A 13,688-nucleotide genomic window follows, 5' to 3' on the forward strand; every position below is an offset into this window, starting at 1 on the left:
TGTTTATATGCACACAGCTGTGTGTGTGTGTGTGTGTGTGTGTGTGTGTGTGTGTGTGTGTGTGTGTGTGTGTGTGTGTGTGTGTGTGTGTGTGTGTGTGTGTGTGTGTGTGTGTGTGTGTGTGTGTGTGTGTGTGTGTGTGTGTGTGTGTGCGCACCTGCCAGGTGTGTCCATACCCTAAGTCAGCAGCTCGGCCACGCCTATGCTCCACAAATCACATGAAAGGTTCGCCCTCAGTGCCAATTGCTATCTCAAAGGCCACTTTGATGTTGAAATTGAGATGGGTGTTTTTGAAAAAGCCTACAGGTGTACCAGTGCCAGGAGAGAAAAAAGTGTCACGTCTGTCTGACGTTGGGTGCTTTCCTGCCTAACCACATAGCCAGCCCAGCCATCCTCACTAAAACTCCCAGATGCACAACCTGCAGACATGGTGACATAGCAGCAGCACTTATGCCAAAGAAGAAAAACACCTCCTTTAAGAGACCCGTGATGTCATCTGATGTGGAATTGGACAGGGGCTGTTAAAGACATAAAGGACACACATTTCTAAGGCCAGTCAAGCCGGAGGTATGGAGAGAGTGTTGTTTGGAATGACGTGAGGCAATGGCGAGCGCTCTCTCTGGACTCAGTCTCTCCATCACACTTGGCCTCTGCGATTAGAAACAGAGCAAATATTGACTGACTGACAAATCCGCTGGAATGCAGTCGGTAAATTGAATATGTTCGATTGGTTTCAGAAGAAACCTATATTCTGGGACAAACATTCACATCATTCACTCTGACTAGGTACAGGAGTGGGGCAAGAGGGAGCTGGCATATGCCATGTATACAGTGACTCTGCTATAATACTTCCATCTGCTAGTGTCCTCGGCCATAGAGTTAGAGGCCCGAGGTGAGGCCTGTAGAGCCATGGCATGATTAAGTTCCTTCATTAGTGGAGAGGTACGGCTGAGAGGGTGGAGGTGATGCTTCTTTTACCCTGGCTGATGCGACCTATACACCCATCCATCAGCATCGAGTACGACCTCCTAAAGGGAAACACTCGGCCTCAGCTACCCCCAAACCTCTCAGCTACCCCCAAACCTCTCAGCTACCCCCAAACCCTCCATACACGCACTAAGAGAGACAAACAGGCAGACAGAAACAGACACAACACACCACTGTAGATAATCCCACTAAAGCTCCCTTGTGAAAGCACTGCAAATGAGCCTAAATACCTCAGCCTGGTCCAGACGAAGAGAAAGAGCCCATCACAGGCTCTTTTTCCTCAGTTCTCCCCATCTGTGTCTCTCTGTTTGCTTTTCTGAAAGTCGTTGTGACATGACTGCAGACGTTTCTATCAAGGAGGAGAAAAGGACGAGCATAGCATTGTCTACTGCTTTGTTATGCCCCCTTTCTACTCCTCATGTTAGTTATATAGGCTCAAGTCTGCTCCTGTCTGGGTGGACACACACACCTCGCTATGTGCACACACATGCCCCGGGGGGGTTTCCTCCAACAACCTTTTCACTTTGTATTCGCTGACGTCATACGCAGCAAGTGGACACGCAAAGAATTACAGAATTATTTACAGAGGCCTCTGCCCGTACTTTTAATTCTGCCTGATGGTGCAAGTGAGGCAACCTAGACGCTTTTTCTCAGAAACAGAGAGAAGTACGGCAAATTGCATACCCAAACTCAGCCCCCTTTCATCCCCAAATGTCTTTCCTGTTTACCTACCAATGGAGGGAAGTATAAGCCCACTCTGTTTACTGCTTCTTCCTTATTTACACTCACCCATACAGGAGGGAGTCATTACGACCTTTTAGACCTAATTTAATAAAAGTTCAGACCTCGATATAGACAAATAAATAGCCCATGATTTGGAATGTTCTCTCTCTTACTGCATTATGACAAACAGTTTTTCTATGGAGAGGGGAGGGGGTGAATAGTGTGAAGGAGTACCTGTGGCTTACTGGAAAACGCTGTGGATGACTGCGGTTGACATATTTATTTTTCTGGGACTTAATGGTAAGGAACAGTCAGCAAATAATATGTGTTTTGGAGATGTTGGTTCCAGAGCTGGAGGAGTCAGTAATCCCTTGGGTAAACATGGGGGAGAGAAGCCTTGGCTCTTCAGCCTCTGGTTCAAACATCACTTTAACAAAGGCAGCAAATACTAACCACTGGCCAGCCTGTTATAGCATATTAATGTCTGGTCCGGACTATGGGCCCAATTCAGATTTAGGAAATCTATTCCTTTTTTACGCTTTTTGATTTAAACTCTTCTCAGTAGTTGGTATTCAGACTTAACATATACAGGTGCATAATGGGCTTTGCAGATGGTGGTTCCCTTACGCACACTGAATAAATGTAATTCAACTGCTGAAAACCATCCAACTTGCTGGCCAGAATATTTTCTTGTGGAGTTTTCATTCAATAGTGTTTTCAGTAAGGACATTTATCTAAAGCCATCCCCTGTAAATATGGTGTACCTTTTAAATATCATTTTCTCGACAGACAGGTTCAGAATAGGGATCAATGACAGAAAGCCATCTAAGTACACACATATTCATCTCCTTTCAGCGCCAATCGGTAGATTAAAAAAACACTCTGATCTTGTACATTATTTAGGGTTAGGAAAATATTTATTAATCATACATAAACAGGGTTGGAGAGCCTTTATGAACAAAATACATTGTTGAATAAAAAATACAGGGGTTTGATTCATCCTGAAATGTGCCTTATTCAATTGTTCAATCCATGAAATATTGGAAGGTGAGAAAAGTGTACAACAGGAGTTGAACAACAGTCTGCCCTAATCCTCAGGTTTAAACTGCTAGGTATATGGTCTGCGTTCCAGAATGATTCAAATAGGCTACATGCCCTTAATTATTGACAATCATGCAATACGCCATAAGGCACACGGGCGTGACAGAGGAAAGAAAGGTCAATGGAATGGAATGATGCAAAAAGTAGGCTACAAATGGAAGAAAACTAACAGTCATTGCACTGTATGTGTGTATTACTGACGGTGGCTGCTGATAGTGTTTCATATTTAATATGCTAGAAATGGTCATTTAAAAAAAGAGGAAAGGTCTGGGCATATAATGAAAAACATTCTACAGTGCATAAATAAACTCTGGGGCTTCAACGATACTGTCAGTGTGAACATGTTTCCATAGGCTACAGCCTGGGCTTGGGTCTCCAAATGTGATCCCCCCCAAAAATGACGAAGCTATAGGCCTACAATTCAAATTCTGAATAAATACAGCTATTTATACTTTACTGTGGAAAAGAGGCCGAAATTCACTTTTCAGTGATCATAGGGTAAAATAGATAAAAAATCATTGTAATTTATATTTCCAATCCCCTTATCCAAACGGATTAGTCATATACCCAGGTCTTATCAATACAGTAGTTCTAATCAATGTATAAATTACAGTGCATGGAGATGGGTGTTATTTCTATCGTACATTTTTTTTAAGTAAACGTTTTCCCGCAACCTTACAGGTCGCTCGTCCTTATTCGTGGTGTCCTCTCATGTAAAGGGGGTGGAATTATGAGGGCATTAAGTCAAGGTCAGAATACGGTATATCTGTAGACACACCTCTGCCAAACCTTCAATTCTTAGATCTTCAACCCAAACGAATAGCGGGTGTAGAGAGAAAAAGACATTGGAATTTCCCCTTATGAGAATGTGGACAGGGCCTTTTTCCTGTGGCACTCTGCTGACCTTGATCGGAGTCAAGATTAAAGTGTAGAACAACATGATATTGCAACAATAAAACAAACTCGTGCTTGTAAACATTCACATGCACTTACACACACGCAAATACACAAGAAAATTCACACCTCCCATTTGACACATCTGGAGTCTACCTTCCTGTCATTTGTCACTGAGCAGTGTGTGTGCGACCCATGAGCGCATGTGTGCAGACGGGCCTTGTGTGTGTGCAGACATGCCTTGTGTGCGTGCAGACGGGTCTTGCGTGCGTGCAGACGGGCCTTGTGTGTGTGCAGACATGCCTTGTGTGTGTGCAGACATGCCTTGTGTGCGTGCAGACGGGTCTTGTGTGCGTGCAGACGGGTCTTGTGTGCGTGCAGACGGGTCTTGTGTGCGTGCAGACGGGTCTTGTGTGCGTGCAGACGGGTCTTGTGTGCGTGCAGACGGGTCTTGCGTGTACTCGTAGCTAAGTTCATGCGCACCGAGGTGTGAATAAGAAACCGTTTGACACATCTGCTAGCATTGCGTTGACGCATGTGACGACGATGGTTGCTTTCCTTTCACACAGACCTGAGAGGACACCTCCCCTCCCCATTACCAACACCTCATTGCTTAGCCAGCCCTTGCTACCCCTGCACACACATCCCTGCAACCCCTACAGCCTCGCACCTCCAGAGCTAAAACAACACTCTCAGTGCAGCTTATTTCTTTAATAGGATCTGTCACCGGGGCAAAAAAGGGCCCTCTCTGTTCTGCAGCAGAAGTGCTGAAAAACAACTCCCCTCCTCACCCACCTTTACTGCCTCCGCCCTACTGACACACATCACCCCTCCCCAGAGGAGAGACACACACGTACAGTAGTGTAGTGGGACAAAAGAGGGCTGATTGCTCAGTGCTACAGGCCTCTCTTTATTGTTAGTGGATCCGGATGTATGGGGCCTAGCCTACACCCCTCCACTCACACTGCCTGCCCTGACCTGCACCACTGTAGGGCTGTCCCTGTGTGGCATAGCCCCTATTCCTCACTAATCACACACACACACACACACACACACACACACACACACACACACACACACACACACACACACACACACACACACACACACACACACACACACACACACTACCAACACACACACAGCCTTATCCCTTCATCAAGACGGGAAGACTGGATCACGGTCTCACATTCTCTCTCAGCCCTGCTGTAGACGGGAGGATTTCAGGCTGAGGATGGTCCCCAGGGGAAGCATTGCTAGCATCTGCTCAGAGATAGACAGACAGACAGCAGTAACAGGCTGGGAAGAGAGCCAGGCTTAGCTAAGCTTCCCCTGATAGATTGGTGTAGGCTGTGGAAATCCCACCAGTACACAGACCTCAGTGTGCAACATGGGCAGAGTGACAGTCGACTAGTCACAGCCACGTAAGTATCATGGAATCCCATGGTGGAATTTACTACTTGCTAAAGGCCCTCCGTCTCATGGTGATAGTTTACAGTCTGAAATAATGCATCCATTCAGTTCATGACGTGGACACCGGACGTCAATATATATAACAAGAGACATTAAAAGAGTTCATTGTGTGTGTGTGTTTACGTGTCTCTGTGTGTGTCTGTAAAACTCATTTAGCCAGACTAGACAGCCACAAACACTACTAAGAAATAAACCTCACATCCTTCTGGGTCAGCCTTAAACTGATCTATGATTGGACAGCCTCTAAAACCCAACTCTGTCATTGATTTGAGTTGTAGGGGCAGTGTGATCGCTAAAGCCTCAGGCGTCTCGATGGCACCAGTAGTAGAGTGAAAGGGGAAGTCAAAGGGGGTAGGGAAAGGCAGGAGGCAAAATAGTCAAGAGAGGAGGAAAAGGAAGACAGGTGCGCAATGCTTCGCTCAACAGATGTTGAAACGTCTTCGAGTGCCAACACAAAGCGGAAGTTTGCTAGCGAACCGACCGACGCCACTCCAACACCCTCTCAACTGTCATTCTGAGGCAGGTTGACGTTTCTGACTGACGAAGAAACCATTTGAGAGAGTTCATAGTTCAGGATAGAAAGTACAAGGCCTATTGCCTTGAAAGGTTCCTCCCTTAATACACGCATATTCAGACACATCACTGAACAGAGTCAACAGCAGCATGTTAGTTGTATGTGTTGTTTTTGTGACTCTATGAATCATCTCAGCAGCTGTATCCACACACGACAGACAGGGAGAGGCTGACATCAACATGTCATAACAATAGAGTGACAAACACAGAAATCTGCTCTACAGCTGTTGGTACAGTGCCAACATATAAGGTACCTAACTTACTATGTACACCTATATTGTATAAAGGCAGAGCTCTGGTCCGTCTGTGGAGGCTAATATCAAGGCCAGGGTGGACTGACCAAATGTCAACGTCCGGCGTCGGTCGGTGCCCAGTGGGTGAGGAAGCTGTTAATAGTAAATGGAAAGAAAGGGGGCTCATGGGTAGGTGTCGGTAAGAAAGAAAGAAAGAGAGAGAGAGAGAGACAGAGAGAGAGAGAGAGAGAGACAGAGAGAGAGAGAGAGAGAGACAGAGAGAGAGAGAGAGAGAGACAGAGAGAGAGAGATAGAGAGGTTGTCCAGACTCAGACTATTAACACTCTTGGTTTGACAGAAATAGAAATAAAACAGTTATGAGCTGAACATAACAGTATGCCAGTGGAAGGGCGGATAGTAGCAGGTGACCTAACTGTGGTTTGTGATGATTTCCCATTGTAGCCAATTCAGTTGCAGTAATTCCATTACAGCATTTTTGGTAATTCCGTTATCAATTTGGAGTTTGAGTTTTAATCACTTAATAATTCATAAACAAAATGTATATCAGTAAAACACTATAACCAATTGATAGGCCTACCTTTACTTGTTACTTCTGTGAACTTTTATTATCCTCCCTCATGAGGGAGAGAAATGAGAAAATATGTTGTTTTTTGGTAAGACCCCTTTTAAATCTGTTTATCCAGAAATCAAAGCCTTTACTTATTCAATTGTTTTTAAAAAAAATGTAACTATGCCTTAATTTCCCCAAAATATAGACTCTTAGCTTTCATTTTACACCCAATTTGATAAGCTCCTATGAACTTGGGTCCATTTACATGGACATGCCCATAGTCCTTATAGAGGTGTGCTAGACGTTTTCAGTCTGATATAGGCACTCAACCAATTCTAGTCTGTTATCAAGTGCCTTTCAAGTCCATTTATACGACGAATACAAATATTTACACTTCAAATATATTCAGCACAGCCCTGGGTCCGGGCCAAGGCACGTATTGCCCTTTGCAGTCCAGATAGAGTTTCACTTTGCCCCTGAAAACTCGCCCAGCCCTTTACTAAAAAAAGCTTGTGTTCAATGTGTCTCTCTTTGGAAGGGAACATATGTTTCTTTCTTTCAATGTTAGAAAAAAAAGCTGTATCGTGTGATCATTCAGCTGGACCCGGGCCGTGTTTATGAGCTGTCATTAACACTCTCTGAGCAAACACTGTCTATGTGTTCCACTGATATGGGCTTTAGAGGGTTAGGGCGGGACTTGCTGAGATTGGCTCGTCTGAAGGGGTTGTGAGCTCTGAGTAAGAGTTGCCCATAGGCACAGCTCTAGAATTCCCAAATTACTAACCTTCATCATCCCGCTCCTTGTGGCTCAATGCAATTTGTAGGCGATCAGGGTTGATCATTTTGCTCTTCAGTGTTTCAATTCAAAGGGACCAGTCACAGGGTCAGTTTCCCACACTAATGTATCTTATCTGTTATACTTGAACCTATCTACATGTTCTGAAGAGCACAGAAAAACATTGGGGACATCAAGGCCCTATGTCTTTAGTTAATCTGCTGATAAAATGGTATTGTATTGGGCAACAAAACAAACAAAAAAACACAAACGCTGGGTGGGTGGGAAGGGCACAGCCATTATTTCTAAAGCGATTTTCAGTGAAATGGATTTTCAGTACATCATTAATACCAGACATTTTGTATCAACCTTTTTATGTGTTCGTCACAGTCCTCATAATGCTGTAAGATGATGCAACAGCCATCTAGAGAGGAAGCTAGTAAATCTACAGCTTCTGGCATCCATTTTACCTCTTCCATGTATTGAGGGCTGGTGTTTGAACCACATCATCCCTGCCTCCCCGTTGGCCTCCATCTCCCAGCTCTATCTTGTGGTTATGATATCATAGAGAAAAAACGGTGCATTCTCTCCTAAGTGCACCCTGACACATAAAATATTCATCCACCACACAATCCCCTCCGAAATGGGTCCGCGGTACGCAGAAACCCATGGTCAAGACCCTGCAAAGTGGGAGTCAACCTCTGGCAATCTACCAGACACACTCATGGAAAAGCTGGGGTCAGACCCGAAAAGAGGTTTAAACACTGCGTTGAACAGCAAGCAGGCCATGGGCTCTGTCGGTCTCTTAACCAAGGCCAAGACAGGGACTAGAAAAGCCAATCATCCATTCTCCCTCCATCGCACCAATCCATTTCCTCTCTCTGAGGCTTAGAGTGGTGATGATATCTAACAGAAGAAAACAGGAGGAAGGTTGTGTATACTGTATAAACTGTGTTAGCTTCCAGATGGGAAACTGCTGAAGTTTTCTCTTCTATAAAAAAAAGTAAATGAGAGGGAGGGAGGGCGAGAGAGAGAAAAGGAGAAAGAGGGGACAGACAGAGAGTAAGTCGGGAATGAAGAGGGGGAAGAGAGGAGAGCTAGAGTCGACCATGTGAGTTGATTAGTGGTGTTAACAGTAACTGTGGGGTTTGGGGTAATGAGCACCAGGCATGGTCCTAATGAAGCCTCAGCTCTGCTCCTATAGTTCTCTCTCATGGCTGGCCAAACCCTCTACTGGAAGTACAGTACAGTGTGTCGCCACACACTCCCTGCCAGCTGGACCTGAGCCACTAGATCCACTGCTGTGTGTGTGTGTGTGTGTGTGTGTGTGTGTGTGTGTGTGTGTGTGTGTGTGTGTGTGTGTGTGTGTGTGTGTGTGTGTGTGTGTGTGTGTGTGTGTGTGTGTGTGTGTGTGTGTGTGTGTGTGTGTGTGTGTGTGTGTGTGTGTGTGTGTGTGTGTGTGTGATCATGCGGTACAATCACTTTCATCCCCAAAGCGCCAACCAATTCATCCCAGACCACCACAGGCCACAGAAAAAGTGACCAATTCTACATTTTTTTCCCCCTGGTTGTTTTTTTTCTTCTTCCACAGAGCTGGGATGTATCATTTCCCTGACCTCAGCCGTTTGAGGTGGTGTAAATCTCTTAATAACTGCACTAACTATTGGTCTATATTTGGAGGGCCGTTTCTCCTGGCCTCCCCTGCTCTGGGGTGGAGCAGACAGTAGCCACAGTGTCTGTGTGGGAGATGGAGCCAGCTAAGCTCTGTAGCTGCCTGTGTGTGTCCCACTTTCCTTCTCGGTGGTGTGGGGACTGGGAGGGGGACTGGGTTCAGAAATGTGTGAATAACAAGATACTAGTTGTAAAAGTGTGTGAGTATAAGTGTGCTTAAGCGGGTGTGTCTGGAGTAGACTGTGTCCCTGTGTCATAGTGAGATGGTGGGTGTATAGGTGGGGTCACTCACTTTTACTGCATCCTACTACAAGTCTGACTTCCAACACAGGGAACACAAACAGCTGGAGATGTCCAACAGCCCTGGTCTCCGCATTCAGACACATTTCTCATCCATACGCGCGCACACACACGCACGCACGCACGCACGCACGCACGCACGCACACACACAGTTGGGTAGGTTAATTTTTAAATTTAATCCGTTACAGTTACCTGTCCAAAATTGTAATCAGTAATGTAACTTTTGGATTACCCAAACTCAGTAACGTAATCTGGTTACATTCCGTTACTTTTAGATTACTTTCCCCTAAAGAGGCATTAGAAGACAAACATTTATATTACCAATTGAAAGACATCTATTGCAGGATAAATCAATGTTAGAGTTTACATAGCTGGCCATAAATGGGTGTTGCATTTTACTTTATGGGTTGGTTATGCAGGCTTCTTCTATATCGCTTTCTACTACATATAACAATAATAATGCAATTGTATATTTACATTAAATTCCAAAGTCTGTCAGATTTCCAGTCATTCCAATGAATGTAATACCCCTTCCAAAATAGGACTTGGAAATATAGATTAGCCAAATTGTTTTACATGAGCATACGCCCAAAACTAAGGACTTATTAGAAAGCCCTACTCTGTTGTTTATGATTTTTGTTGTCATGGAGGACTGATTGGATTCATTGCCTCGAGTTGAAAAATAAATGCTGCACTCATGGAATGGCTTGCTATGAGCACTACATAAAAGTGCTATTTGAATGTGAAAAATGAATGCCATATACTGCATTTGCTATAGACCTATTGTTTACATATTTGTTGGTTACACTTTGATTTCTTGATAATATATGCAGATATGTAAGTCTATCAAAAGTGTGCAAGTTTGAGCATTTGTCCATTAGGCCTATGTTTTTTATCAGCACACATTCGATTTAACAATAAATGCCCCACTAGTCTTTTTAAATGAAACTAGTGGTTGACGGTATGGAACACAATACCTCAGAGGACTTTAGATGGAGGGACCCCATCAAACCTTTTTTTCATAGGCTTGTATCTGCACTAGTTGCAAAAACAATGATTGATGGGCAGTTTAAACGTAATCAATTCAACCATTACTGGGTTCAAATACACATACACATTTGTGAACAGCCATCCACAACAACCACAATCCGTAAGGAGCAAATACCTAAATGAGAGAGCAGCAGTGTGATTCACATCAATGTGCTATGTAGATATCAATTATAAGTGATATCCATATCGCCCGGAGGCTACACCACTACTGTCATCCTGACCTCTTACCTTTATTCAAGTTGGATAACTATTGGTCGCATCATTGGAAGACATAGCTTAGCCTACTAAAGCCGATTCCTGCTATTTTCCTGTGATCCATCAAACACATGCGGTGTGTCATCATAGTGGTCTCTGACTTGCAGTTTCAAAAGTATCTGTCATCGGATTACAATATTTTAGCTGGTAACGGAATGGATTACAGTGTTTTTTTTTAACATGTAACGGATTACGCACGCACGCACGCACGCACGCACGCACGCACGCACGCACGCACACACACACACACACACACACACACACACACACACACACACACACACACACACACAGGGGAGGGTGTTGATCCCAGTGTGAGTATGTGAGTTAACATGTGTGGGTGTTTTTTTTACTGGCAAGAGAAAATGTGTTGGTGTGTGTGATGGGGGAGGTGATTGTGCGGGTTATGGGTATTTATCTATGTTTTGTTATGTGCATGCATGTGAGTGTTGATTTGAATGTGTCTGCATCTAGCCATTGGAAGCATTGTATACTGTTCAATTCTACTTGGGAGCCAAGCTCAGTCCACATCATTGGTGTGTGTACGTCTGTGTGTGTGGGAAGGGGGGCAGGGGCGAGATAGAGAATTCTATATTGTATGAAAAGAGAAGAGGGAGTGGTAAACGGGAGGATACATTACCCATGGGTCAAGTCGCAGGGAGGGAGGATATATTACCCTTGGGTCAAGTCGCAGGGAGGGAGGATATATTACCCTTGGGTCAAGTCGCAGGCAGGGGGATATATTACCCTTGGGTCAAGTCGCAGGGATGGAGGATATATTACCCTTGGTTCAAGTCGCAAGCAGGGGGATATATTACCCTTGGGTCAAGTCGCAGGCAGGGAGGATATATTACCCTTGGGTCAAGTCGCAGGCAGGGGGATATATTACCCTTGGGTCAAGTCGCAGGGTGGGAGGATATATTACCCTTGGGTCAAGTCGCAGGGAGGGAGGATATATTACCCTTGGTTCAAGTCGCAGGCAGGGGGATATATTACCCTTGGTTCAAGTCGCAGGGAGGGAGGATATATTACCCTTGGGTCAAGTCGCAGGCAGGGGGATATATTACCCTTGGGTCAAGTCGCAGGCAGGGAGGATATATTACCCATGGGTCAAGTCGCAGGCAGGGAGGATATATTACCCTTGGGTCAAGTCGCAGGCAGGGAGGATATATTACCCTTGGGTCAAGTCGCAGGCAGGGAGGATATATTACCCTTGGGTCAAGTCGCAGGCAGGGAGGATATATTACCCTTGGGTCAAGTCGCAGGCAGGGAGGATATATTACCCTTGGGTCAAGTCGCAGGGAGGGAGGATATATTACCCTTGGGTCAAGTCGCAGGGTGGGAGGATATATTACCCTTGGGTCAAGTCGCAGGGAGGGAGGATATATTACCCTTGGTTCAAGTCGCAGGCAGGGGGATATATTACCCTTGGGTTAAGTCTGGAGAGAGGATGGGCAAAATCCATATCAGTCTGTCTGCTGGCCCCCTTTATATAGTGATAAAATATTCAAATCCAGCCATTACTTCACATTAGAGATGCCAGGGAGAAAACCACAATGTTTACATGCTCTTTCAGACATGTGTCTGTTGCATTGATAGTTACATATTACATATCCTCCATTAGAGGAGTCCCTCATCCGGACTCACGTATGGCATTTAGGTGTGTGTAGAATATACACTGGCAATATTTATGTAAACTATTTAATTTTCTATTGTGACACCACATGTTAAATACATGTCTTTTTTATTTCACCTTTATTTAACCAGGTAGCCAGTTGAGAACACCTTTATTTAACCAGGTAGGCCAGTTGAGAACAAGTTCTCATTTACAACTGCGACCTGGCCAAGATCAAGCAAAGCTGGAGAGAGATTGCACTGGAATTAGCCTTTCAAGTATAACTTTTAAGAAAAACTATACAAAGTGATTGGGGTTTGAGTGTAGTGATTTGTCTTTCTGATCTTGTTCAGATCAAATGTAATCGAGGTGCCAAATATGCTTTTTCTCGTACATTCCCACCTCTCATCACACACACACACACACACACCACACACCACACACACACACACACACACACACACACACACACACACACACACACACACACACACACACACACACACACACACACACACGCCACCGTCCACACAGTGTGTTCCAGTCTGATGAGTAATATAGTCTAGGAGCAATTCCTGGGTGTTTCCCTCACTGAGTAACTGCTTGGTCAGACCTGAGTCGCTGTATGACGTATAGTCACCATTTCGAAAGCAGACCCAGTCTGGGGTTGCACTTCTGAGTGCAGAATTTTCTCATGCCGTAAAGTTAAACAATTTCATACTATTATTACCATAATATAATTATATTATTGTGCTAGTACTATTGATATACACCGGAGTATTAGTGCTATTCCTATATGAATGTTTATCGGATTTTAACGTAAAGGCAATTGCAAGTTTAGCTCAACGACAAGTCCAGTGCCTGTCAACATTCTATGAGTATTGTTATATTTCTAAGAAAGCTTTTGTATAATCTGACTGAATCAGATTAGTTGGTGGAGGACAGTGGCCTTTATTCATGTATATAATTCTGTCACTGTACTATTTGTTTTCACACTAATTATGTCTTAGAATAGAATGGGATGCCATTGCCAATATAACCATTCCACTTCTAAACAAACCCTCACAAAACCTAATAAGCTGTAAACTGCTGGTGCCCATGGACAGACTTGAGGAAATAAAACTCAAATATTACAGCAGACCTAACATTTGGATGTGTTATTGCTTTTACTATTTTTGACCATTTGGTACCGCTGAGAAAAAAATAATAAAGAGCTATGATTTCCCGGCTGTGTAGGTGGTAACTTGGCTCTCCTCTCTCTCTCTTTTTCTCTCCCTCTCTCGCTCTCTTTCAGGACACAGGGTGAAGATGGAGGACCCCCAGAAGATGCAGTTCTCTGATAGGCTGACAGAGATTGAGCGCTACCAGCGGGCCAGCCTGAGGATGGGGCCTGGTAACCCCCAGCCCCGGCCCATGCACCAGAGCCACCTGGGGCCCTCTACCCAGTCCCAGATACAAGGTAGGGC

The 13,688-nt window shown here is 44.6% G+C and overlaps 1 protein-coding gene across 3 annotated transcripts in view; it reads left to right on the top strand.

Moving 5' to 3' along the window:
* Window positions 1-13,688, top strand: part of LOC118368408 (runt-related transcription factor 3-like) — a 75,204-nt gene that overhangs the window by 39,422 nt on the left and 22,094 nt on the right. For all 3 annotated transcript variants that reach the window (XM_052496922.1, XM_052496920.1, XM_052496921.1), the window contains exon 6: window positions 13,517-13,681. In XM_052496922.1, the coding sequence (XP_052352882.1) occupies window positions 13,517-13,681 (165 nt within the window). The remainder of the gene's footprint in view (window positions 1-13,516; window positions 13,682-13,688) is intronic.

This window comes from Oncorhynchus keta, chromosome 35 (genome assembly GCF_023373465.1).
Source record: "Oncorhynchus keta strain PuntledgeMale-10-30-2019 chromosome 35, Oket_V2, whole genome shotgun sequence".
Lineage (NCBI taxonomy): Eukaryota > Metazoa > Chordata > Actinopteri > Salmoniformes > Salmonidae > Oncorhynchus > Oncorhynchus keta.